General features: G+C 39.8%; 1 protein-coding gene across 7 annotated transcripts in view; it reads right to left on the reverse strand.

Annotated features, from left to right (window-relative positions):
* Positions 1-15,468, reverse strand: part of SLC10A7 (solute carrier family 10 member 7) — a 265,153-nt gene extending 249,685 nt beyond the window's left edge. For 2 of the 7 annotated variants that reach the window (XM_017534819.2, XM_017534811.2), the window contains exons 1-3: positions 15,101-15,466; positions 8,491-8,573; positions 1,662-1,798 (exon numbers count right to left, since the gene is read on the reverse strand). In XM_017534819.2, coding sequence (XP_017390308.1) covers positions 1,662-1,798; positions 8,491-8,573; positions 15,101-15,200 — 320 coding nt within the window. In that variant the 5' untranslated portion in view covers positions 15,201-15,466. Of the gene's footprint in view, positions 1-1,661; positions 1,799-8,490; positions 8,574-15,100 lie in introns of all 7 variants that reach the window. The other 5 variants (XM_017534832.2, XM_017534826.2, XM_017534830.2 and 2 more) reach the window with 3 other exon arrangements.
* Positions 15,469-26,500: the final 11,032 nt, after the last annotated feature.

Below are 26,500 nucleotides of genomic sequence, written 5' to 3' on the forward strand. Positions count from 1 at the left end.
TATATATATATATATATATATCTCCATCCTACATAATCAACTAGGTTGGAAGTTCCCAGGAGACAATAAAAATGAGTAAATATATTTGTATTCCTTGAGTCCCCTACACATGGCAGATAATTCAGTAACCATTGGTTCTTGATATGCATAATACATTGTTGCTCTAAATGATGTTATCATATTTATGTGGCATTATATACTTCTTCGTGAAATTTGATATTCATTTTTCAAACTAAATCTGGCCAAAACAGCACTCTTGATTTCCATCATTCCTCCTTACCTAGTTTTCCCCCCTTAAGTAAATGATGCTACCAATTACCCAGTGGTTCATACCTAAAACCCAGAAGTCACCCTTGGTTCCTCTGTCCTCCTTCTACATCCTCCCCACCCATCACTGCTGAAAGCTCTAACTTTAAAATCTATCTGGCGCACATTAATTTCTCTCTATTGAACTGCTACCTTGCCACTACTCTCTCAGATAATTTCTCTAGGCCCCTCTACTATCTCTTCTCCGCATAGCAACCAGAAGAATCATTTGCAAACATAAATCAGACCACATCACTCCCTCATTTCAGTCCCTCCAATAACTTCCTGTAGCACTCAGAATAAAATCTGAATGCTACACCATGGCCTATAAAGCTCTACATATCTCACTCCTGCCTACTTTTCTACTGCTAAGACAAGGTATTTTTCCTCTATATCATCAGGCTCTGGCCTTCCTGGCTGCTTTACTGACTAAAAAACACAACAGGCTTGATCCTGCCCTACAGCCTTTGTACATTCTGTTTTCTTTCTCTAGAACATTCTGCCTCCTGAACTCTGAAATCTAAATTAATCAGCAGCCTGCCCACCCAACCACATTCACATACCTCACTGTTTTGCTCTTTTTACATCATCTATCTCTATCTTCCTCATCTACTTACTTATTTATTGATACGGCACCCCTTAGACTCCCCAACAAGCAAAACCAACTGGCATTTCCCTGTTGTTTCTCCAATATTTATAACTCCTGAAACAAAGTAGAAGCTATATAAATAATTTGAATCAGTGAATAAGTAATTTCAATTGATATCCCCAACATCATTGGTAGGTAAGCAGTAAAATTATGATTATCCTCCTTTTCTAGAGAGGGAAACTGACATTAAAAACTATTTTAAAGCTTTGTTCAAAGTCACACATAGCATATTAAGGATATGGTCAGAATTCAATCTTCAGGCTCTAAGTTCTAATAACTATTATATTATATTAAACATAAAACAGAATAAAATGTAAACGTTTATCCCACATATATGAATTTTTTTTTCTTACACATTTCTAAAACACACATTATACTCAGCCATTATCAAATTACATTGCTATCCAATTGACGCGCATACAGATCTTACATCTGCTAGTCCCTTCCATTTTTCTTCTGAGACCATTCTTTAAAATTCTCCAGAAAGTACCCATCCTAAAACCTTAGGATGAAGCATGAGGGTATCTTAAGATTCTGTTAATATGAACCGCCTTGATGAAACTATTGTTTTAAAGGAAAACAAAGATGTGTTTTTACACATAAGATAGTACACATAAGCCCTTTTGTATATAGTTGCCATAGAAACAATAATATCTCTAGAGATGCCCCATTAAAAGTGGACTCACTTTTAAAGATTTAAACATACCCTTTTAAAAGCCATTCATTGATGGGTGTGATTGATAAAAGCTGAAGAAAAAGCCATATTGTAGCTGGGAAGAATGCAAGCGTGAAGATCTGAATAAAAAGATGCAGTTTTAAATGCACCAAAGCACTGGTCAGCTCCTGGAAAAATGAAGGAGACAAAATAAACAAAGGTAAGAGAACTATTCCTGAAAGGAGATCGCTACTAAAATAACATCACATGAGTTAGTTTTTAATTTTGAGGTTTCTCATAGCTAAAATTTTTATCTATAATGCAAGAGAAAAAAGTTGCTCATGGTAGTTATAAAGCATTTTTGTATAAAGTTTCTTAAATATTCTTTTTCTAGTTTCTTTAAAATATACAATATGCCCTCACAAATCAGATTTGTAAAATTCTGGACCAGGACTAAGCTAACTATATACTAGTATAGATTTGGGGATTGTTGAACAACATACATATATGTTTAACTACATAAAATAATAAATTTTTTCAAAAAAACTAACAATACCTATCACATTTCAACCAAATACAGTAATTAATCTCTATTCACTACACCAAGGCTATAGGCCTCAATTTGACAAGATGTTACTAAATCTACAAATAATACATTAAAAAATACTTCCCTCAATGATAGTCTCTAACTCAGAATGGCATTTCCTTCCACAAATCTACTCACTAGATTCTTTGTTAACATTAACTGAATACCAGCTTTATGCCATAATCTGAGCTTGTCATTTTACATGTAATCTCACTTAATCCTCACAAGAAACCCCATTAAGTAGATAATATTATTCCTGTTTTACTGATGAAGAAATTGAAGTTGAGAGCTACTGTATGGTGAAGATCAGAACTAAAGCCCTTTCTGGCATGCTAGCAACCCCATGCCTGTTTCTCCCACTTCTGCCCCAAGGGGGTAAAAACGCACACTAAACATAACAAGCCAGGCCCATGTTATAAGGTTGACAACTAAAAAAGGCATAATTAGTTAACTTCTGGGGTTCAAATATATATAAACTAACGAACATTTGCATTTGAGTTTATATTATGTTGAAATAAAAACAAAATGGAAAACCAAAATAAAACAAAATTGGAAAGTAGTAGAAAAAGTATATTCCTTTAAAACAAGCAAGTGATCATTAAAGCATATTCAACTATGCCAGAGTCACTGGTTATAAGTATAGAACTGTAATGGCCCTCTTGTTCAAGTAAGATGTTGAAGAGATCCTCAGCCTCAGAGACATTAGCCAAAGTTTATCAGCTTAATCAACAGTACGTTAATGCAGACTCATTGGCTCCACCACATTCTGAGATTAGTCTCATCACTTTCCACTGTCTATCTCCCTGTGTGGAGATAAACAAAGCAGTTCCTTCCTGTTAGGTCACAAGACATCCCTAAATGACATCTAAAGAATTTCTGGTAATCTGAGTCTAATTTGCGACCACTGGAAGACACAGCCTACCAGAAGTCACATTTGGTTCTGGGATCAGACCTAAGAGAAAGCAAGCCATCCTTACAGTGAATCAGAACTCTTAGACCTCTATTCCAGAGAAAACTTGAGCACCAGTAGTTCAGAGAATTCTCAACAGTCTTGAAGGCAAATCTCATTTAAATATACTAAATATTTAAATATACTAATCTCATTTAGCCATTTGATAAACACTAAATAAATATTAGTATTTTTATTTTTTAAAATACCATAATGAAATGATTAGCCAGAATACACTAAGGCATTTGCATATACTTTTTTTTTTTTTGAGATGGTATTTCGCTCCTGTCATCCAGGTTGGGGTGCAATGGTGTGTTCCTGGCTCACTGCAACCTCCACCTCCTGAGTTCAAGTGATTCTCCTACCTCAATCTCCCAAGTAGCTGGGATTACAGGTGCCCACCACCATGCCAGGCTAGTTTTTGTATTTTTAGTAGAGATGGGGTTTTGCCATGTTGGCCAGGCTGGTGGTCTCAAACTCCTGACCTCAGGTGATCCACTCACCTCAGCCTCCCAAAGTACTGGGATTACAGGCATCAGCCACTGCACCCAGCCTGCATATACTTCCAATAGGAGTAAAAATTGGCATAACTTTTCTGAAAATGAATTTAGTAATATATATCAAGGACTATATAATTCATATTCTTAGACCCCAGAATTTTATGACTAGGAATTTATCCTAAGGATATACAAAATGGTTGCAAACATTTATACACAAAATTGATCACCACAGCATTATCTATTAGAGCAAAATCTGAAAACAAATGTCCAAAAATAAGAGAATCATTTAAAAAGTTAAAATGTAATGGGAGTGTTATGAATTATTAAATATCTTGTTGATGAGGATGCAGATGTATAGAATCTCTCCCCTACATATTATCAATAGGTATATAAATTGGCATAACCTACAGAGAGCAATCTGGCAACTCATTCCCTCATTTAAGTAATTCTTACTGAGCATCTGGCACCATTCTAGGCACTTGGAATATCTGCTACAACTTAAACTACATGTATCATTTGACCCAATTGTAGGAATTCATCCTTTGCATATGTTTCCAAATATGGGAAATAACATATTTTTAGGTTATCTTTTGCAACATGTCTGTAATAGCAAGATCTTGTAAATTAACTAAATGTTCATCAATAGAGGACAACAAAAATACACCAGGACACATCCGTGCAACAGAATACTATTTGGTGTACAAAAAAAAAAAAAGGAGTCCTTTATGTGTTAAGGTGAAACAATGTACAAGATACGTCTTTTAAGTAAAATAAGGTAAGGTGCCAAACAGTATGAAATACAATTTGTAGGGGTGTGGAATATGCAATTGTATGTTTTACAAAGAATATCTCTGGAAAAGTACACAGAAATTGTTAACATTTTTTGTCTCCAGAGAAGAGAACTGGATCGCCGGTGGAAGAGTGAAAAAAAGACTTATACATCTCTTTGTACTTTTTAATTCTGAACTATGTGAATAAATTATGTTCATAAGGGTAAATAAAATATACATTTTTGTCATATAAAGAAAATTTAAATATTAATATTAAATTATATTAAAAGTATGCAATGTTACATAAAAAGTAAGGTAAGAATACATTTGTATATGTGCATAGGTCTGCAATATGTATATATACATACTTATATTCACAATTTCATTTTTAAAATATTATGTATATAAAACACATTTTTAAAAAGGATAAAAAGTGGGTGTTAATAGTTAATAGCAAGTATTTTTAATCTTTCTAATCTTTCTACAATAAGTAAATATCACTTTTATTACAACAGAAACAAGTTATAAAAACTAAAATGTGCTTAGAAAATATTGCTGACCTAATAAATGACAGTTAGAAACTGGCATTGCATCAGAACGATAGTAAAGAACCAGTAAAACGAGCCACAACAACCAACCATGTTGGCTCATGAGGGCCGTCTTAACAACAGGGAAGTGCTTCTGAGAAAGATTTTCAAAACTGTTACAAAATCCCAGAGTCATATATTTTTCATATCTTCTTCATACCACCATAAAGAAAAAATAAGGTAACAACAGGAAAGAAAAAGCAAGTAAACCCTATAAATTCCAAAATAGTTATTACTCTGTACATGCCCATGTAAAATTTGGGCCACATAGTCAAATAAATGCCAACATGAATAATTAAAAAGTTGATTCCGCATCATAGTTTGTTTATTCACATGTAATATAGGTCAAAATCCATTAAAATAAACTTAAGAAGACACTCCACCTCATGTACTGATTATGCCAGAGTTTCACTGACAGCATCAAGCACTGCTTAAAACAGGGCTCTGATTGGGACGTAAATATTTCCATTAGATCCCTATTTCTCTTGCAATCCTTTATCTGGCCTTCATCTCGTTCATTTGCTGAGAGTCAGGCTCATAGCTCTGGGCTTGAAACAAACAGCATGAATATGAAGTTTAGAGTTTGCTATATTTGCTTTTCTGCTAACAGGATAAAAAATTAATAATTTGTAACTGTAATTAATAATTTGCTAATAGGATAAAAATAATAATTTATTTGAAAAACAAAGAAAAACCTGCATCTTCTGCCCTATTCAGGACCCTTTTTTAGTCTCTGAGTCTCCTGCTCTCCTTTGTTTCTATCCCCAGCACAGTGCCTTGTAGCCAAAAGCACTTAATTGGTATTTGTTTAAACAAATTCACCCGGCCACAGTTGGTTAAGTAACAAATCCTCCCAAACTATAGGTTTGCAGTGAACTAAATATGAATTTTAAACGTGACCGTATTTCACTTCAATAAAACAAAATTTCGAAAAACTAGAAATCAACAGCCATAAAACTGAAGACTCAGCATTGTATCAGCACAGAGGCCTTTAAAATTTTGACAAATTAGTAAAACAAATTTTAGAATACACATCATTAAATCAATGTATGATTAATACAAGAAATGTTCAATATAAATCAAACTTGAATGGGACCAACACAAATGCTTTCAAATAAACCAAGTCAATAATAATTCACTGTCTCCTGTGTGCAAAAATGAACTATTTTAGGACCTAATAAGACACACAAATTGTAATCCCTACTGAAATAAATTTAGGATTATTAACTAGTAAACAAATATGACTGCTACCACCTAAATTACAAGCTACCCATGAAATTAGTAGAGTTTAGAGGTGGTTTAATATTGCACAATGGTACAATCTAGGACATCTTAAGTTAAGTGGCTTTTGAAAATGATATTATGTTGTATTCATTTGAAAAGGGCTTTTGATGGAAGAAATGGCTTTTATTGCTGCTTAGATACCATGATAAAGCAAGAGATCAAGGCATTTCATTAGATCCAAATTAGCTGGATGACTCTGAAGGTTTCTTAGGTGCTTACAAAAGAAGTCAGTCCTCAGAAAAATGCCGACAGCTGTGACATTCTTCCTTCTTCAACTCCTGCATCCCACAAAGTTGGCTGCTTTACAGAATAGCATTAAGTAAGACGCTAAAGAGTGAGAGAAATCAAGTTGCTTTCTGGATTTCCCATGGCACAGTAACAGCTGTAGCCATTAAGCAGCCACCAGGGGACAGCCACTTGGGTTAGGAAGCTGCTCCACCAAGAGCACTAGCCAAGGCCAGCAGGAAGACCTCCAAACAAGATCAGTCCGACACTATGGTGGTGGCAAATATCTTTCTGTATCACTGTGCCCCACATTTGAGAACCAATAACAGAATTCATACGTTGACAGAAAAAAAAAAAAAAAAAAGCCTGTGACCTATAAACAGTAATCATAGTCCTCTCATATCAATATTGTTTACCAAAATTGGAATTTGACATACTAGAAAATCTCATCCCATGTCAGTTATTTTCAGAAGAGCAAGTAGTCAGAGAAAATATTTACAACTCTAAAGACACAATTTATCAGTTATAGACACTACACAATTATCCTATGTATATCAAAAAAACACCCCAGTGAGGCAGGGTGCGGTGGCTTACACCTGTAATCCCAACACTTTGGGAGGCCGAAGTGGGTAGATCATTTGAGGTCAGGAGTTCAAAACCAGCCTGGCCAATGTAGTGAAACCCAGCCTCTACTAAAAATAGAAAAATTAGCTGGGCATGGTGGTGGGCACCTGTAGTCCCAGCTACTTGGGAAACTGAGGCAGAAGAATCACTTGAAGCCAGGAGGTGGAGAATGCAATGAGCCGAGATCATGCTACCACACTCCAGCCTGAGTGACAAAGCAAGACTCTGTCTCAAAAAAAAAAAAAAGAAAAAACAATAAAAAGATTTATACCAACCTCAGCCTGATGGCTACAGAATACATAAATTTAGTAAAGTCATGTTTTATTCCACATTGCTACGAGGGTGATCTAAGAAGGAGATAAGTAAATTTAGTCTTCATTCAAATCACTCTCAAAATAAATAAAGGTGAGACATGATGCTGGACCAGAATTTTAACTTTTAAAGCCATTTCCAAAAACAGAAAACTTACTTATAGTGAGATATTCCCATCTACATAAGAACAGGATGTTAGAATGATAGTTTTATGTAATTTCTTCAAGAGCAAATGGGTATTTTCTCCACTTTTTTTTTCTTCCAGTGTAAGTCAAAAGAGAATCATAAATTCTACTCATTCCTCTTTCACACGTAAATGTAAAAATGTCTGGATTTCTTTACTTCTAAGAGAATCCCATGTTCAGTGAAACCTGAATCAGTAAATAACACTACATATATATGGATGTGGGGTGTGTGTGTGTGTGGTGTGTGTGTATATATATATACACACACACACAGACTCATGTATATATGTGTGTGCATGTGTCTATATGTGTGTATATATATACACACACATATACATACATATATGTCAAATGAAATATTTCTCTTAAGACATCTATTAATATTTAATAGATATGCTAAGGAACAATAAACTTTTCTAAATAAAAATTAGTTAAAAGTTATGACAAATTAAACATTATTTGAACAGCATGAGTCCTGGGAACCAAAGATGATCCACAAAAGTATGGAAACCAAACTAAACATCAACAGCTCAAATGTGCCCAGGCATAGCAGGCACCACTGTAGTTACCGCCATAAGTTGAGGAAGAACTAAAGTAGATACTTCAGTTCAGCTGCCATATTAAAAACATACTCATTATAACCACATCCTCAGGGTCCATGCTACTCAACTGTACAGTTTTTATAATACACTTATGCAGGAAAGAAACACAAGTTCTTTGCTGACCAAGCTATCTTCTGCTATAGCGAATCCTTCAGATTATAGCTATAAATGGCATTACCAAAGGATTCTGAAATTTCAGGTAAGTTCAAATTAAATTTTTCTCTCTGCTTTTCATGTGTCCCATAGGTGACAGTACCTCTGTTTTCAATGATAGTCCACTGTTAAAGAATATTGTTGCAACAGCAATGTAGGATACAGTTATTTCTGGCTTCAATGGTCCTAAAGAGAAAAAAAAAATGAGTTATTGTTAGAAAAGAATTTCAGTAGATAACTTGGCACAAAAGAAGACTCTATTTGTTCATGCCTATAATCCCAGCCATTTGGGAGGCCAAGCTGAGTAGATCACTTGAGGCCAGGAGTCCAAGACCAGCCTGGCCAACATGGCAAAACCCAATCTCTACTAAAAATACAAAAATTAGCCAGGCATGGTGGTGCATGCCTGTAATCCCAGCTCCTTGGGAGACTGAGTAGTGGGATTACCTGAGCCCAGGAGGTAGAGGTTGCAGTGAGCCTAGATCATACCATTGCACTCAAGCCTGGGCAACAAAGTGAAACTCTGTCTCAAAATCATCATCATCATCATCATCATCATCTACTGCAGAACAAATGGTATTTTAGGTATCAGTGTCACCTCTAGTGTCCTACTGTTCCAACAGAAGTAAGTATTTGTGTGATGCAGCCTAACTCCAGAGAGCATTTTCCAGAGGGCAAGAACCATAGCTGTCTGGCTCAGCTCAGTATCCTCAGACCAGAGGAATAAAGAAGCACACAGGACAGCACGTGAGCAACATCCTTCAATATAGGTCCTAACTATATCTATCATGGTATCAGCATTTATATAACAATCAAAACACCCCCAAGCCCAGAGAAGAGAATCAACTGAAGAAGTCCTCTTCTCTTTAGCAAATATTATTTCATTTCTTCTAGGATACCAGAAACAAAAGGTTGTAATCATGCATGCATTCAGTTCCGCCCAAGAGTATTCATCATACAAATACTTACTGAGCACTTGCTATGTGAATGATAATGCATATAAAGTACTTATTAATATACTGCCATGCCCATAATTATTATTAAATTGTGCTAGGCCCCAGAGATACATGGCGACCCAGCCAGGCCTGGTCCCTGCCTTTCAGGAAATCCTCTTCGGAGTTAGGTTGGCTGCATTCTAATGTGTTAACACTGTGAGAACAATAGTTAAAAGTATCATTTGTGAGTTGATTTAAGTATCATTTGTGACTGTACACAATTGTCTTTAAGACCTAATGTGCTAACAAAGAACAAAATTCTTTAAAAAGATGCAGTCCTGAGAAAATGACATTTTATACCTGCATACCAATGGTTCTCCAGCAGTGGCAATCTTGCCCTCCATGGACATATGGCAATGTTTAGAAATGTTTTTTTGTTGTCATAACTTGGGGGATAGGGTATACTACTAACATCTAGTGAGCAGAGATCAAGAATTCTATTAAACATCTTAGAAGACATAGAACAGCCCCTCCAACAACAAAAATTATCATGTTCAAAATGTCAATGTGCCAAGGCTGAGAAATCCTGGTATATGGCAACATTTAAAAATCTCAGATCATCTCATATTTGGTATTCTATTCAGTCCTCTTGTACTACATTGAGTAGTGACCCCCTACTCCCAAAATCCATGCTTACCCAGAACCTGTGAATGTGACATTTTTTAAAATAGGGTCTTTGCACATGTAATCAACTTAAGATGCAGACTTACTGGATTAGGAAGGTCATTAATCCAATAGCCTATTCTTAAAAGATGGAAATTTGGACACAGACCCATGCACAGGGAAGACAGCCATGTGATGACAAAGGTGGACACTGGAGATATAGTGCCACAGTTAAGGAATGGCTGGCAACCACCACAAGCTGGAATACGCAAAGAAGGATTCTTTCCCAGATGTCCTTTGGAGGACATCTTGACCTCAGCCTTCTGGCCTCTAGAGCTGTGAGAGAATAAATTACCTGGTTCATGGTAATTTGTTGTGGCAGCCCTAAGAAACTAATATACCCCCTTAAGCAAAAGAACAGGACAACAATCATGGCTTCTCCATGGTCTGAAACCCTCCATTTGCTCAATAAATGGACAGAAAACCAAGCTCAGGAAAAATCACTATAGATAGATAGATAGATAGATAGATAGATAGATAGATAGATAGATAGATATATATAGAGAGAGAAGACCTACTACGTCTTAGGCATTTGTAGCACAACAATGAATAAAAGAAACAAACATTTCTTCAAATGCTGCAATAAATTATTTAATATGCCTGGCATTTACACAAATCGTTTTGCTGAGATCTAAGAAAAGGGAGGAAAAGGGAGAAGGCAAGTGCAAAAGGCATTACATTTGGGGGCAGTAAAGACTGTTCAAAAACTTTTAAAAAGAGGTACATTATACTTGTAAGTGAATCTGTCTCAGCAGCTCAAACAAGTAATATTTCTTCAACAGCTATGCAGGGTGATTCAGGAGCAGATTTTAAAGTCAAGGAATCTGGCTTTCTTGGGGAATAGAAGTTTCCCAATAATTTTAAATACCCTGTCTTTTAAAATTCACATCATTTTAATTTTCTTCCAATCCCGTGGTTTTTATGAGACCTTATGCTTGTCCATCATGGTTCCATCCACAGTGGTGCCTCCAAATTTTCTAGATAAGAGGGGTCAGAGTCAGCAATATGGTGGCAAATGAGAGACTGGGGACATGTCCAAAGATGCATCTCCACAGCAAACCTGAAACATTTATTTGGATTGCATAATTCTCTGGGGTAGCTAAAGACAAGGTATACTGTCTTTTGTATTAGATGCACATCTGAATAACTCTAATCCATGAAAGGACATGTTAAGGATATTCCAGTGCTATCTACAATGTACCTGTAAGAAGAAAAGAGGAATTAATTTAGGGAAACCCAAGGGCCCTCTGAGACAGAGTCAAGTGAGGGGCTGAAACAAATCGCCCAACTAGGGCATGCAGAACTACAAGTCACCAGGGCTGAAATAAAAACATGGTAAATATTTGCAAGAGGTGAGAGTTAAAACTGAAATATAAAAATGGTATGTGTCCCCTCCATAAGCCAATAATTATATCCTCCAAGTCACCAAAATAATCATATTGGATACTAAGATGGCTACAAAGCTTAAACTGGAAATAAGTTTTCACTGTTCCTTTAAACAAAGATGTTTATCAGCAAAAATGAAATGGGGTAGCACAATCAAAAGAAAAAATGGTCATAACAATGAAGCAATTTGGGGGCTCCAAAACCCATGCTTTTTAATGGGAGGAAAAAGTAAAATGTTCTGAAATACTTAAGAATGCAAGGAACTATTACTATTTCACAAAAGCCATTCACCACTGAAGTAAATTTCACTTCCAAACCTAATCTAAGATCTTCTAAGATATTCATGTTAATATACTTAAGTTTATAGCATGTTTCTGGTTATGTTTTTTTTTAATGGAAAACTAAAGCAGTTTCCTTTTTAGGATTAGTGTCTTATAAATGGTAATAAGTTAAGATGCGGGTAGAAATTAGAAACTTACTCTGTACTTCCAACGAAGTAAACATTTGTCTTCTCAAGAATGAACAGCACAGTGTTGAATTCCCATAAACTCTATGGTGTGCAATAGCTCAGGGCTTCCTTAGGCCACACTGGGACAGATCGTCAACACCTCAGAATCTACATATTTACATCTACTATAACTTTTTATTTTCAAACTTCTTCTGTATATATTTAAAAATTAAATATAACTAAATAAGAACAAGAGCTAAGAATTCAATTATCCAAGCTAGTGTGTATTACGCTACTACCCATTTGGAAAGTCATTCAACTTCTCTAATTTTAAGGTTCCCACATCTATAAATTTTCTGCCATACTAACTCACCAACTGACTGTAAAAATTTAGGGGGGCAGTTGGGGAGGAGTTAGACCATACATATGTGTGATAATTTAAGTTTGGAAGTCTTACACTTAAAAGTAGACTGTAGTCATTAAGGTATCAATCCAGGTAAAGGTGAAGTGAGCATCTTAATAGCAAACTTTTCCTATTTAAAAGTATATCTAAAGATTGATTAATTGAAAATTATCCAGTCAATATGAATGCATTAAAAATCAGATTTTCAGTGTACAAAGGCCAGAAATGGAGCCTTTTCACTAAAAGTTATAAGCCAAAAAAGGTGTTTCAGACCATTCCAAAGAGCAGGACATGACAAAAACACTTTCAGCAGCCATTCCTCTCCTTATTCCTAGTTCCTTTCCTAGATTTTTGTTATTTTAACTAGTGGCATGAGATGGTCATTTGGTATTATTTGGTGGTTTGTTTTTACTTAGGAGGCTTTACAAGTGGGAAAAATCCATTAAAAGCTCAACAGTAGCTTGAGTTCAGACCAGCCTGGGCAACATAAGGAGATCCCCATCTCTACAAAAAATAAAAAAAATTATTGGGTGTGGTGGCACATGGCTGTGGTCCCAGCTACTCAAGAGACTGAACTGAGAGAATTGCTTGGACTCAGGAGGCTGAAAAGGCAGTGAGCCATGGGTGACTGAGGGAGACCCCAGTTCAAACAAAACCAGAAGTATCAATGACTTAGCCTGATAAGCTGTAAAGGAAATTCCAAACAATTGTTTGTTTATCTTATGTTTTTAGAAAAAGCATCTTTTCCATATGAACAACTATTAAAGAAACCATGAGTGCATTGTTTAATAGTAACTGATTTTACTCTGCTCCTTTGCATTAAAAAGCAGGGCATGGAAAACGTCTTTATTACATTCAGTCTTTCCTTATAATGGTTATTCATTTTAATAATTTTTTTTGCCAGAACCATTAGTATAGATTTTGCAGCTGGTGTGAAATAAGGGGGAGTCTTGGTCTTGAATGGTTCCTCTTCCCTAAACTAGACACCTTAACATAGAGTGAGTCACCTGGCATCAAGCCTCAGTATCTTCAACTGTAAAAGAAGCATGTTGGCTTAAAACACTTTAAATGTTCCCTTCCCACTCTTAACATTCAATTGTAATTTTAAAAAGGAATGAATTATCCTACACTAAAGACATAAGAACTAGTGAAAATGGGAAACGGCATTTCTATGATACAATTACATACCAAAATGTTAATAAGCAGAGTCTATGGAACAAATAAGCTTGCAGAATCTATCTCATACATGGCATGGCAGAAAAGCCCCACGGAAATGATTCAGCATTCAACACCTTCCTTCCCACAGAGTATTTGGGAATGTAAAGTAAAAGATATTTTGCCAAACTTAGCCCCTGCAGATTTAAAGTTAAAGATCATACATCATCTGGAATTTCACCTCAAAACTGAGCAAATAAGAGATCTAACACCAGAAGCTATAGCTAGGGAGAGTGCCTTGCAGATCATGCAAAGGTACTGTAGGTCTTCCTATTCATTTAGCTCCAGGGATGGGGGCGGGGTCTTCATTTGACAGACCTGATCTTCACAAGAGTTTACCAAAAGTTCACAGAGCAGCTTTGTTAAAGAAGAAACTGTTGCCATCAGAGGGAGAAACCACCAGGAATAACTGCTTTATTCTCATAGTTACATATTCTACACATTTTGTTCTAAGTTAAATACAGAAGAACACAATTTTAAAATGAACAAAAAAGCCTTCAACTCCACAATTTTAGTTTAAATAATTCCTTTAAAAATGCTCCTGGAAGCTACTTCTAAACAGAGGAATCCGGAGAGGTTAAGGGGAAAAGGGACCACTACTGTTCTCCTGAGAGATCATTTCATTCATTTCCATCATGTTTTAGCAGAAAGATACCAATAACTTCAAATATCCTCCTGAGAAATTCCTACTATGAAAAGATCGTGCCTGTTCAGCTTTGTCCTTATTTGCTCCGGTTGTATGACTTAGGTATTAAACCTGTCAATAAGCTTGGAAACTGACAAACAAGGTCAAAAACAATCGCACTGAATAAATTCAATTAATGTTTAAAGATTATCTAAAGGTGTGGGGGATGGGGCATAAAAAACTAATATTTCTAATGTTCCCACCAGTGCCCATCGCCCCCAGTACAAAGCTCCTACTATTCAGAGATTTAAGTATGCTTTCAGTCCATCTACATTTCCTTGCCAAAACACACACTACACATAGTCTAACACAGTCTGTATCTGTTAGACTGCTAGTACAGAACTGAATCCCGGCAGCACACGGAAGTAGTGCCCTGTAATGAAAGAGTGCAACGTGTCAGTCGGCTTGGGAGTTTCTGGAGCGCCAGGAACTACAGCAAATCATCACTCTCCAACATGTGGGCCATAAAATCTGAGTTGGGGGCGGAGGTGTCCCTTTTCCTTGTTTTTCCTCCACTTTTTTTTAATGTGGGGGCGGGGTGGACTCGAAAGTAGACTGGATAATGAGGTCCACTCCAAGATAGATAAGGAACTCTTGGCAACCTAGAGTCCCTTGGGATAGGATGCTAGTTTGGAGGCAAGAGGAGTAACTTTCATTCTCTGTAACCTCACTTCTTGACACTGAGGATAGTCATTGTCTGCGGAAAAGACTACCTGCGCTCAAATTCCTTTGCCCTGTTCCTAATTACAAGTTCCCTCTGGGGTTGGTAAATTAGAAAATCAGCAAAAGGGCCAAAGGCTGGTCAGTGCCCCTGAGACTGGCAAGCGCTTGCAATGAGGGTTGCCCCACCTTTCTAAGACTCACAAATTAGTTCTGAAGTGGGAGCCGCGGTGGAGCACGCAGAGGTGCCGCACTTACCCCCATTCACCCCTATGGACGGCTCCAGTTTAGCTCCGGCGATCGCCAGTACTATTCCGATCATGAACCAGTCTTTCCTCATTCTCTCCAGCAGCCTCATATTTGTTAGGGTGGGTGGGTTTTGTTTATTTGTTTGGCTTTTTTTCTTTTCAAGCTGCGATCACCTAATCCCCAGGGCGTCTCCACACTTTCCTTGGTCCCTCCAGACATGCAGCAAAGCAAGTCAAATTGCCACTTGTAAACTAAAGACCTGGGGGTTGCTCTGGCGGCTTTGAGGAGGGTTGGGAGTAGTAGTATCCAGTGACAGGAAAGTCTCACTGAGCGCCGCCATCACTACCACGCGCCTTCGAATACACGCGCACAAACGCACCGAACGCCTCTGGCCGAGGGCGCGTAGGTAAAAATGCTTTGAAACGAACTTTGACCAGGCCGAGGAACGTAGGCGATCGGGCAAGGGAGACTGGCCGCCGGATGGGACTGACAAACCCACCGCTGCCGGGACCTGCGGAACCTTCTGAATGACGTGGGGTGGGGAGAGCGTCTTAGGTGCCACAGCCTCCAAGCCTCATTGATTGTCCCTCTCCAACAAACCTTTAGGCACAGCCACCCACGCTTCTGGAGCATATCTCCATGGAGAGCCTCTCTTTTGCTCTGCCATGGCCCCGCGGGCAGGATTGGAGTGTGCTTGGGGCAAGTGATTTATCCGTTGAAGCTGCGGCAGCGAGGTGCAAGTTTTGAGGCGCGCTTCTTCGGGGCATTACGGCGCTTCCCCGACGCCAGCGCTGACGTCTGCGCGGGGGAGGGGAGGCCACTCCGGTTCTCCGAGTTCCCTACCCGAACAGCAGGAGTTAGTCGCGTCGGCGCGGGAAAGTGGCTCGCTGGTGGGCGGGGAGCCTTAGCCCTGGCTGTGGGGTGATAATCCGGCACCGGGCAGACGCTCACGTTCGCAGGACCCCAGCATTCCGGCGTCCGCTGCAACCCAAGGAAAACGGGCCGGACCTTTCCAGGTCGCTCGCCTGTGGGTGGGCGTTTGGCCCAGATCCCCTTCCCTCCGCCGCCCACACCCGCCCCGGGGCTGCGGGGGCCTGCGGGGATCTGGGCAAATCTGCCTTTGCAGGCGGAGAGTGAGAGCTCAAGTCTCCTCCCCACCAGCTAAGCTACCCGCAGGCGGAGTGGGGTCTACTTTGTCCAGCGCCAGGGCGGGCTAGTGCCCGCTCTCCCTGGACCCCAGGGCTGATCTACCCAAACCACAGGAAAACTCTGGGAAGAGGGGCGGGGATTCCAAAGCACAAGTGGTGGGGGGTTGAGTCTGAGAAGTTGGGGAGTTCAGCCTTCCATTGCCACTGAGTGCTAGTTCTATCCTCCAGTTTCTTCCTTGAAATGTGACATTGGTTCTTTACAGAAATTGATCTGTTTTAACTCTGCAGCTGTTCATGAATGGACCCTGCAAGAGCATGAACTCTCCTGTATCATTCATCCAAATGAAGAATGAAAGAAAACAGTATGTGACATTTTGAAATAACCTGGCATCTGCCAGTTAAATGGTTAAAAATGGAACTTAAGGTTTGGAAGAGATTGTTTTGTGATGCCAGACTTTAATTCTGAATGTATTCAAAGCTGGAAAGACACTTGTCGTGTCATTTCCTCTATTCAATTTAGCTTTATCTTGATGGCACGACTTCCAGAAACTAAGCCACTTTAAGCAGTTGTGCTCCCAGTTGTAGGTTACATAGTATACCACATGTCATCTAATTATACATCAGGCAACATGAAAAAAAATTAATTTCAAGATAAAAAGAACTTAACAGGGAGACATAGATGACATTAAACAGTTTACTCTGAAATGAGAGAGGCATATGAAATATGATAAAATTTGATGTTAATCGTCAGGCATTCAGAAGATAAGTGAAGATAAATGAAAGATAGTTTACAACATAATTATTTTCTTATAGTAAATTCTTAGTAGGTTAAAGAGTCATATGTCTCAGTCATTGAAGGGATAGTTTTGTGTTAAAACATCGTTAAACATTAACTTTACAGAAATTGAGCTGTTTTAACTTTACAGCTGTTCACAAATTATTTACTAAGACCTCTTTGATCTGTTTAGGGCAGAATCTAACTCAGAGATTTGTTTTTTGTTTTGTTTTTAATGGTACTTAGAGGAAAAAAATAGTGTGCCATGAGTTCTATTCTGTTAAGGCCTGTATTTGTTTGCTGTGGCTGCTGAAACAAATACTCGAAATTGGATGCCTTCAAACAACAGAAATGTATTCTCTCACAGTTCTGGAGGACAGAAGTCCAAAATCAAAATTTTGGCAAGGCCACACTCCCTCTGAAGGCTCTAGGTCTTTGCATATATAATAAGATGAGGTTACGCTGGATTAAAGTGGATCCTAAATCCAATGACTGGTATCCTTATAGGAATGTCATGTGAAGGCACAGGAGAGACAGAGGAGACCCCATGTGAAGATGGAAGCAGAAGTCAAAGTGATGTGTCGCCAAGCCAAAGAATGCCCAGGATTTCCAGCAACCACCGGAAGCTAGGAGAGAGGCATGGAACAGATTTTTTTTCTCTCAGTGCTTCTGGAAACAACAAACCCCACTGACTCCTTGATTTTAGACTTCTAGCCTCTGAACTAGAAGAAAATAAGTGGTGGTTATCCTAAGCCATTCAGTTTGCAGTACTTTGTTATAGTAGCTCGGAGAAATGAACACAGCAGCATTCACAGCATCCAGAGTTTTGATGTGATTTTGTCTTTGATGTGGCCACCATTAACCCCACTATAAGACCCATCTCTGCTTTCTGTTTCTTCCAATACTCTCTTCATTCACTCTTCCATCTCACTCATTTTTTCTGTTATTTCTTTCTCTTTCCACTGTTTCTCACATTAGTTTTTGTTTTCTTTACCTCTGCCACTTGACCAGACACCATCCCAACCAAAATGGATACATAAAAGCAAAGTTCTTTAAAAGACACACAATAAACTTTGCTTACTCAATAAATATTAAATTTGTTTATTGAAAACATATGTAATATGCCCTTCACTGTATGCCAGGCATGTGTCAGATACTGAGCATTCAATGGTGAGCCAAAAAGACACAAAACTTTCTTTCATGGAGCTTATAATCTGGTGCAGGAAACAAATGCAAACAACTTGTGCTTTATGGAAGGAAAATGGCAGGATGTTGAGAATAGTTTAGATTGGAGAAAACAGGCATCCCTGAGATCTGAAGAGTGAACAAACATGTGAGTTGCTCAGGCAAGGATGAACTTGACGCTTCATGGAATTTAAAAACCAGTGTAACTAGACCAGTCAGTGAGGGGAGAGTGAGAGGAGAAAGATGAAAACCTAGGGAGGGTGCAGACTATATGAGACCTCTCATGTTGCGGTAAAGGATTTAGCTTCTATTAAAGACTGTAGAAAGTCACAGAAGGATTTTAAGCTAGCAAGTGTCATGCTTGGTCTTGCTGAAGGGATTGTCTTAGAAGCAGTGTCTGGACAAATAGTTTGGGAAGTGACTATGTCAGTGGAGCTGGAAAAGGAAATTAGTACAAAAACTATTAAACAGGAAAAATAAACTACCAGTCAATTGTAGGGGAATAGGAAGGAAGTAGAAAATGACTCCCAGGAATTTGTTTGGCAGACAGGTACTGGTGCCCTTGTTTTAGCCAACAAATCTACAGAGTAAATTTGGGGCATAGATTTAAAATTCAGTTTTGTATGTCTGGAATTCAGGGATGACTGGAGTGTGTTAATAGAACTGTCCAGAATGCAGGCAAAATGGGAGCTTGATCTCATGAGGATGGAGTTGGCTCAAACGGTAGCTCCAGTGTTCTTCAACAACAAATTATGGAAGCTGTAGGCATTAATGTAGTAGATATCTATTTTCTAAACTTTGTTACTTACACTGGCTACTTGATTTCTTTGAATGTGGTTCATTTACTTATTCATTATATGTATGAATAGTTAATGTTACCAAAAAGGTACGGGTACACCTATGCCTGCTATCGCAGAGTTTATGTTCAATAAAATGGTGATAGGAATTCTACTGCATTGGGCTGATGAAAAGATTAAATAGAATAGTATATATCCATTATCTTGCATGAAATAAATGTTCACTCATTCATTTATTCAACAAATATTGAGCTCCTGCTATGTAGTAGGCACTAGTCTAAGTAGTGGGGTTATAAGGAAATAGAAGAGACAAAGCTTCAGCTTTCCTTGTGTGTTCTAATAATAATAACATAAAGAAAAAGGTGGCAAGAAGTGACAAGTGTCATGATGAATATAAAGCAAGATCATGTGATAGAGTAACAAGGGAGCTACTTTAATTGAAGTCAGGGAAAGTGTCTTAGTTTGGGTTGCTATCACAAGTTACCAAAGACTGAATAGTTTAAAAAAGAAACATTTCTCATAATTATGGAGGTTGAGAAGTCCAAGGTCAAAGCGCAGACAGATCCCTGGCTGGGGAGGGTCCACTTCCTGGTTTGCACATGGCTGTCCTCTTGCTGTATGCTCACATAGGAGAGAGCAAAGACAGACAGCAAGCTCTTGTGTATCTTCTTAGAAGGTAGCTAATCCCATAATAAGACTAATTACCTCCCAAGAGCCCTACCTCCAAATACTATTATATTTATGGTTAGGATTTCAAGACGTGAATTTTGGGAAAGGGGCACAGATAATCTTTACTAGGCCTCTCTGAAGGGATGTGATTTAAGCAGACTCAAATCATGTAGAAAAGCCCACCATGCTTATATTTGGGAAATTAGCACTTTAGACAGAGGAAATTCTTCATGAACAATCCACATAAATGCTGTAAGGCAGGAATGAATTATCTTGGCACATGTATTAGCTTCCTACCGCTACTGTAACAAATAACTACAAACTTAGTGGCTTAAAACAACACAACTTTATTATCTTACAATTCAGGAACTCACAAGTCCTAAATGGAAGTCACTGGACTAAAATCAACCAAATTGGCAGGGCTGCATGCCTTTCTGGAGGTTCTAGGGAAGAATTGCCTTTTCTTTTCCATTTTCTAAGGCTACCTCTATTCCTTGGTTCCCTGCTCTTCCATCTTCGTAGTAGTGGCCCATCAAGTCTTTTTTGGGAGGAATCACTGACAGTGACTCTCCTGCCTCTCTCTGGCTTATAAAGACCCTTCTGATGACATTGGTGTTATGGGCTGAATTGTGTTTCTCAAAAAAAAATATGTTGAAGTCTTAGCCCCTACTACCTCAGAATATGACCTTTATTTGGAAATAAGATCTTGACAGGTTATCAAATTAAAATGAGGTCATTAGGGTAAGTCCTAATCTGACTGGTATCCTTAAAAAGGAGGAAACTTGGCTGGGCGCAGTGACTCACGCCTGTAATCTCAATGCTTTGGGAGGATGAGGTGGGTGGATCACCTGAGGTCAGGAGTTCAAGACTAGTCAAACCAACATGGAAAAACCCCATCTCTATTAAAAATACAAAATTAACTGGGCATGGTGGCACATGCCTGTAATCCCAGCTACTCCGGAGGCTGAGGCAGGAGAATTGCTTGAACCTGGGAGGCAGAGATTGCGGTGAGCCGAGATCATGCTATTGCAATGCAGCCTGGGCAACAAGAGTGAAACTCCATCTCAAAAAAAAGGAAACCTGGACACAAGAACACACATAGTAAGTAGCAAGACAATGAAAATACACAGTGGGGAAGATGGCCATGTGACTGGAGTGATGCATCTACAAGCCAAAGAGAGCCACCGATTGGCAGCAAACAGCAGAAGCTAGAAGAGGCAAGAAAAGATTTTCCCTTTAGAGCCATCAAAAACAGCACAGTCTTAGCATTACCTTGACTTTGCACTTGTAGCTTCCAGAACTGTGAAACAACAAATTTCTGTTGTTTTAAGCCGTCTAGTTTTTTGTGCTTTGCTACAGTATCCCTAGGAAGTGAATATATTTGTGTATACCCCAATTGTATCCAGCTACTCCAGGATAACCTCCCTACCTCAAGAGCCTTGACTTAATCAAATCTACAGAGTCCCTTTTGCTACGTAAAGTAGGATATTAACAGGTACTGGGGATTAGAATGTAGAGATCTTTGGGGACCATTATTCTGCCTACCACAACATGTTAAAGGCATGTTAAAGGAATAAAAAGAAGGCCTTAGCAAGGGATGAGGGTTGTGGGGGCAGGGATCAGATCATTCAGATCATGTAGGCCTTTATAGACCAAGTTATAAAGTTTAAATTTAACTGTGATGAGGTGTAGGGAAAATTCTAAGCAAGGAAAAACCATTGTTTTTAAAAGATTGCTCTGGATGCTGTGTGGAGGAGGAATTTCAGAGAAGGGAAACGGGTTAGGAGGCTTTGGGGGTAGTTCGAGGGAAAGATTCTGTTGATCTGCACTACAGAGGCAGTGGCGGTGGAGAGGAAGAAAAGCAGAAATTTTCCATTCATGTTACAGCACTTGCTATTGGATTTAGGTAAATGAGGAAAAGAGTAATCAAGGATGACTCCTAAATTATATTAGGTTGGTGCAAAAGTAATTGCAGTTTTTGTCATTAAATGGCAAAAACCACAATTACTTTTGCACCAACCTATAGCTAAATCCACATGCTTGGTGAATGTTGGTATACTAGGGTTGTTTAGAGGTATAGAATTAATGGGAGATATATATATCTCACTGGAATTGATGACTACCTTCTTCTACTACCCATTCTGTATTCCCTTTGCCTTCAGCAAGTACCTCAGCAGATTGTGGTTTTTTCCTGGTTGAGTGACCTAAACCTTCATTCCTGAAGAGCCTGGGTCATTTGTAGTCCTGCCTGGATTGGGTTATTGTAGTTTCCCATTGACCGGAATCGCAGGACATGGTAATACTAAGAGATATCCTGTATTCCGTGCATACTCTTCCTTATCTCCATTATGGAGTAGTAGACTGATTTCATCCTGATAGTCCGGGTCAGTCACCCCAGCCAACAGTGTAACTCCCTTCTTAGCCTGTTGACTTAAAAGTGGAAGGAGCCCAAAGTGTCCAGGTGGCATGTCTTATCTGAAATGGGTCTCATTTCTCCTTTGCTTAGAAAGCTTAATTTGGCTGGATATGAAATTCTTGGTATGTTGATCTTTGTTCTCATTAGTTTCAAAGAGCAACTTGATTTCTCCCTTAATTTCATTATTTACCCAAAAGTCACAGCTTGGAGATGTTTTTCTTTAAGAATGTTGAATATCGGCCCTCAATTTCTTCTGGCTTGTAGGGTTTCTGTTTAAAGGTCTATGGTTAACCTGATGAGGTTCCCTTTGTAGGCGACCTATCCTTTCTCTGTAGCTGTCTTTAACATTCTTTCTTTCAATTTGACCTTGGAAAGTCTGATGATTATGTATCTTGGGGATGATATTTTTGTGTAATATATTTCTGAGATCCTCTGCATTTCCTAAATTTAAATGTTGGCCTCCCTAGCAAGGTTAGGGAAGTTTTCATGACTGATATCCTGAAATACATTTTTCAATTTGTTTGCTTTCTCCCCATCTCTTTTAGAGATGCCAATGATTAGTAGATCTGGCTTCTTAATATAATCCCATATTTCTTGAAAGTCAGGTTTCTTCCTTTTAATTCTTTTTTCTTTATTTTTGTCTGATTGCCTTATTTCAGAGAGCCAGTCCTCAAGCTCTGAGATTTTCTTCCTCAGCTCGGTCTATTCTGCTGTTAATACTTGTGATTGCATTGTGAAATTCTTGGAGTGTGTTTTTCAACTCTGTCATACCATTTCAGTGTTTTGTTTTGTTTTTTTAAATACCAACTATGTTTAAATACCAACTATTCTGTCAGCTCCTGTATCATTTTATTGTATTCTTAATTTTTTTAGCTTGCATTTTGGAATTCTTCTGAATCTCAATGCTCTTCATTCTTATGCATAGTCTTAATTCTATTTTTGTTATTTCAGCCACCTTGGCCTTGTCAAGAACCTTGTTGGAGAACTAGTGTGGTCACTTGCAGGACGTTAACACATTCTGGCCATTTGAATTGCCAGAGTTCTTGCATTGGTCCTTTCTCATTTCTGCATATGAATGTTCCTTTAACTGTGTTGTAGATTGAATACAGTCAGTGGACTTCTCTTCTGGGTGTTTTCAAAGGGCCGAGGCTTTGTGCAGGGTCGTTATTTGTAGTTGACTTGTCTTTGTTTTCATAGTGAGATATGTTAGTGGGGTATTTTGATGTTGAAGCTTTGGGGTGTGATCGAGTAGGTGGTGCTTAGGCTTAGTGGTCAATCGGTAGCCTCTTGCTCAGTCACATGGTCCCCAATATTTCCTCTCATTTGCAGCCCTGCTCCCTCTCAGTTCTCGAAAGTGTGGGCTCCTCTACCTCTTGAGTGATGGTTATAGGTCATAGCTTGGCACTCCTAGGCCACCACAATTTTGAGGCAATCTCAGAGTTTATATTCCTTCCCCAACTTGGAGGCAGCAGGGGAAGGGAACTTAGTAATGGTTGTGGCCATGGGGCTTTTACTTGCCTCCTGAGGCTCCACCCCAGTGAGATGTAGAGCAGCAATTGCTCAGAATGATCAGCCCAGGATGGGGATGTACGGGTCTGTGCTGTGTGCCCAAGCCAGCCTTGCCTAGTGATGAGCACTGAGGGTGGGTGGGAACCTTGGGAAACAGACTGGCCTCTTCTCCTTGGTCTACTGCAACTTGCTGGAGGTGTGGATGAGATACTTAGGGTGTTCGCTCCTTTGCCAGTACAAAGGTAGCAGGGCAGTACCACGGCAGAGGCAGTGTCAGAGGGGCTTTTGGTTGCTCCTGGGGGCGCCACCTCCTGGAAACCTAGAGCCACTGCTCTTAGGAGTGTTCAGCCAGGGATGTGGGGTAGCTGCACTGCTCATGTCAGCTGGGGTCTCCACTTGTTGGGAAGCATGGGGTTAAGGGCTTATAGGGAGGAGAGACTGATCTCCGCTCTGTATGATGACTGTGATGTAGTGCAAGCTCAAGTGTAGCCCTCAGGCTCTGTTTCTTCCACTGACTAGGAGCAGCAGGGGCAGAGCCTCTGCTGTGGCTGTGGCAGAGAGGTTTTCAGTTGCCTCTGGCAGCCTCTCTCCAGGTAAACTCAGAGCCACTACCAGGAGGTAAGCATAGCCATGGGTGGGGCAGCTATTCTGTGGTTCTGAGCTGGGACCCTGCCTGGTGAAGAATAGAGGGTGGAGGTTCCCAAGGTAGAGGGACTAAACTTCTCTCCATATGGTGGTTGCAGCATGCTGAGAGTGCCAGCAGAATGCCTAGACCCTTTGTTCCTTTCTCCAGCCCTAGGCTCTTAGGGTGGTACCACTGCAAATGCAATGGTGGAGGGGTTGTGGGTTGACTGTGGGATTTCCTCCGCAGAAAGATGCTGAGCTGCCCCTGATTGAAGTGATTGGTGGGGGAAGGGATGGTTTTGCTGGAGTCCCAGGTGAGGTGGCCCAGCTCAATGAGGAGAAGTAATGACTGGGACCTGTGTGGAGGACAGTCTGGCAACTTTTCCATGAGGCGCCTGCTCTGCGCTAAGGGTCCAGACCAGCCCCTGGTCCCTACAGACTGTCCAGAATCTGACACCAACAAAGGTGAGCAAAGATGGCAGCCCACCCTCCCACTGGGAACCCTGTCTCAGGGAGGTGCAGACCTGTCACTGGCTTGATAGTCCGAGCAGGTGCTGGCTGGAGAACCAGGCCAGGAGGTCCCACCAAGTGAGGAGAAATGAGACCCACACGAGAAACAATCTGGTCATTTTTTAAATAAGGCTTTTGCACTATACTGGGATCTGCTCCCATCTCCAGTTAGCTCAGATTTTCCAGTGCCTGAAAGCAACAACAGGAAAGGCTGCAAAACAGCAAAGATGGTGGTCTGCTCCCTCCCTCCCAGGGAGATGTGGAGCTGCCGGTTGCCCAAAAACACTGGCCAGAGATGGCTGGATACCTCACTCAGAAGGTCCCACCCAGTGAAGAGAAATGATATTGGGGACCCATGTGAAAAAGCAATCTGTCCACTTTTTGAAAGGGCTGTGCTATGTATGGATCTGTTCCAGCCCTCAAGTGCCTTGGACTCTCCGAAGCCTGAAGGCAACAACAGCCAAGACAGCAAGACAATAAAAATGCCAGCCTGCCCCTCCCATGTGGAGCTCCATCTTAGGGAGGTGCAGAGCTGCTACGGGAAGCTGGCTGGCATCCCAGGCCTGTGGGTCTTATCCTGTGAGATGCCATGGAATCAGGGCCTGCAGACCATCACTACTCAGCCTGCTGGTATGTATAGGAGTCTAACCTCCCACTTTGCCAGAGCTGCAGCTGCTATTGCCAGGATGCCTGGGGATCCAAAGCTCTCTGGACTCTGTGTGTACCTGAGCAGTGTCTCTGCCCAAAGTCCACGTAGCTCTGATGTCAGACTGAAGGCCCTAGTGGAATGGGTGCATGAGAGGGATCTCCGGTCCCCAGGGTTGCAAAGATCCATGGAAAAAGCATGGGTCCCTGGGATCTCTCACTCATTCACCATTTCCCTGGGCAGGGGAGGCTCCCTGGCTATATGTTACTCCCAGGTGGGCAGTCATCCTGTCTTAAACCTCTCCATTCTTTATGGGTCATTGTTTCCTTGATGAATCCCAGTGCATGAATCTGGGTGTTTCGGTTGAAGGTATAGTATTTACTTGCCCCTCCTATTTCTCTCTGTGAAGAGCAGCACACACTAGCGACTTCTAGTCAGCCATCTCCCATGATACTATACTTGGGATTTTTTTGTTTGGCGGGTTGGTTACTCGCTTGCTTTTGTTTTGGTTTTGAGGCTTTTGCTGTTTTATTTTCCTAACATTATAAAACTTGATTTAAAAAAAAAAACAAATTTTGAGAAAAACCATAAGATCTGTTTTAGTCTTGGGTAGCTTGATGTACCTATTATACATCCACATTGTGATGTCACGAAGGCTGCTGACTATGTGACTGTAGAGATCAGGGGAGCAGTTTGGGCTAGAGACAGGTGACAGTAACCATCAGCATTTAGATGGTACTTAAAGCCACGAGATTGAATGACCTACACAGTGAATGTTGATGACAAAGGAAAGAAATTGGATAGAAGAGTAGGATGCTGTTAAGAAAACTAAGAAGAAACAAAACAGAGGAAAATCAGGAGAGTATAAAATCACAGAAGACAAGGGCGAGAGAGTATGATGACGGAGGGAGCAGTCATCTGGAGTTAATGCTACTGGGCGGATTTGACAACATGCAGCCTGTCAGAGACTTCAACATGAGACATAGTTTGAAAAGTAGGCACAGAGGCTGTGGTTAGCAGCTCCTAAAATAGATCCCCACTTCCATGCACTTGCATATTTCCCTTCCTTTGGGTGTGAATGGACTTATGACTTCTTCTAATAAATAGAATATGGCAGAAGTGATCAGATG

Source organism: Cebus imitator, unplaced genomic scaffold, assembly GCF_001604975.1.
Source record: "Cebus imitator isolate Cc_AM_T3 unplaced genomic scaffold, Cebus_imitator-1.0 Scaffold4, whole genome shotgun sequence".
In the NCBI taxonomy this organism is placed as follows: Eukaryota; Metazoa; Chordata; class Mammalia; order Primates; family Cebidae; genus Cebus; species Cebus imitator.